This window comes from Myotis davidii, unplaced genomic scaffold (genome assembly GCF_000327345.1).
Source record: "Myotis davidii unplaced genomic scaffold, ASM32734v1 scaffold826, whole genome shotgun sequence".
NCBI lineage: Eukaryota > Metazoa > Chordata > Mammalia > Chiroptera > Vespertilionidae > Myotis > Myotis davidii.
This window is the reverse complement of record NW_006297142.1, coordinates 1,189,568-1,189,841: the sequence shown is the minus strand read 5'-3', so window position 1 is coordinate 1,189,841 and position 274 is coordinate 1,189,568. Positions and strand designations below refer to the sequence as shown.

At 69.3% G+C, this 274-nt stretch overlaps 1 protein-coding gene across 1 annotated transcript in view; it reads right to left on the bottom strand.

Annotated features, from left to right (window-relative positions):
• Positions 1-6: 6 nt before the first annotated feature.
• The window catches only part of LOC102765835 (ubiquinol-cytochrome-c reductase complex assembly factor 3), a 497-nt gene continuing 229 nt past the window's right edge, over positions 7-274 (bottom strand). Inside the window, exon 2 of the mRNA XM_006772756.2 lies at positions 7-220. Coding sequence (XP_006772819.1) covers positions 51-220 — 170 coding nt within the window. The 3' untranslated portion in view covers positions 7-50. The remainder of the gene's footprint in view (positions 221-274) is intronic.

Here is a 274-nt window from a genome sequence, read left to right as displayed (position 1 = left end):
ACGCCTGTGCCGGAGCGGAGCTCCCAGCGCCCACGGGTGCAGGTCCCGGCTCACGCTGACTTCCCGTCGCCGCCGCCGCTCAGCCATTTCTTCCTCCAGGTCACGTTGTCCTGCGTGGCAGCTGCCTCCTGCAGAGCGGCCATCACTAACTGCTTGGTCCTGACCGCCTCTTCCCGGCTCCGTAAGTCCTGCCCCGGCATCTCCTGCGGGAGAGAGGTTCGCAGTTCCGGCCCCAAGCGCGGGGGTGACTCCGCCTGCCCGCCCACCCCACCTT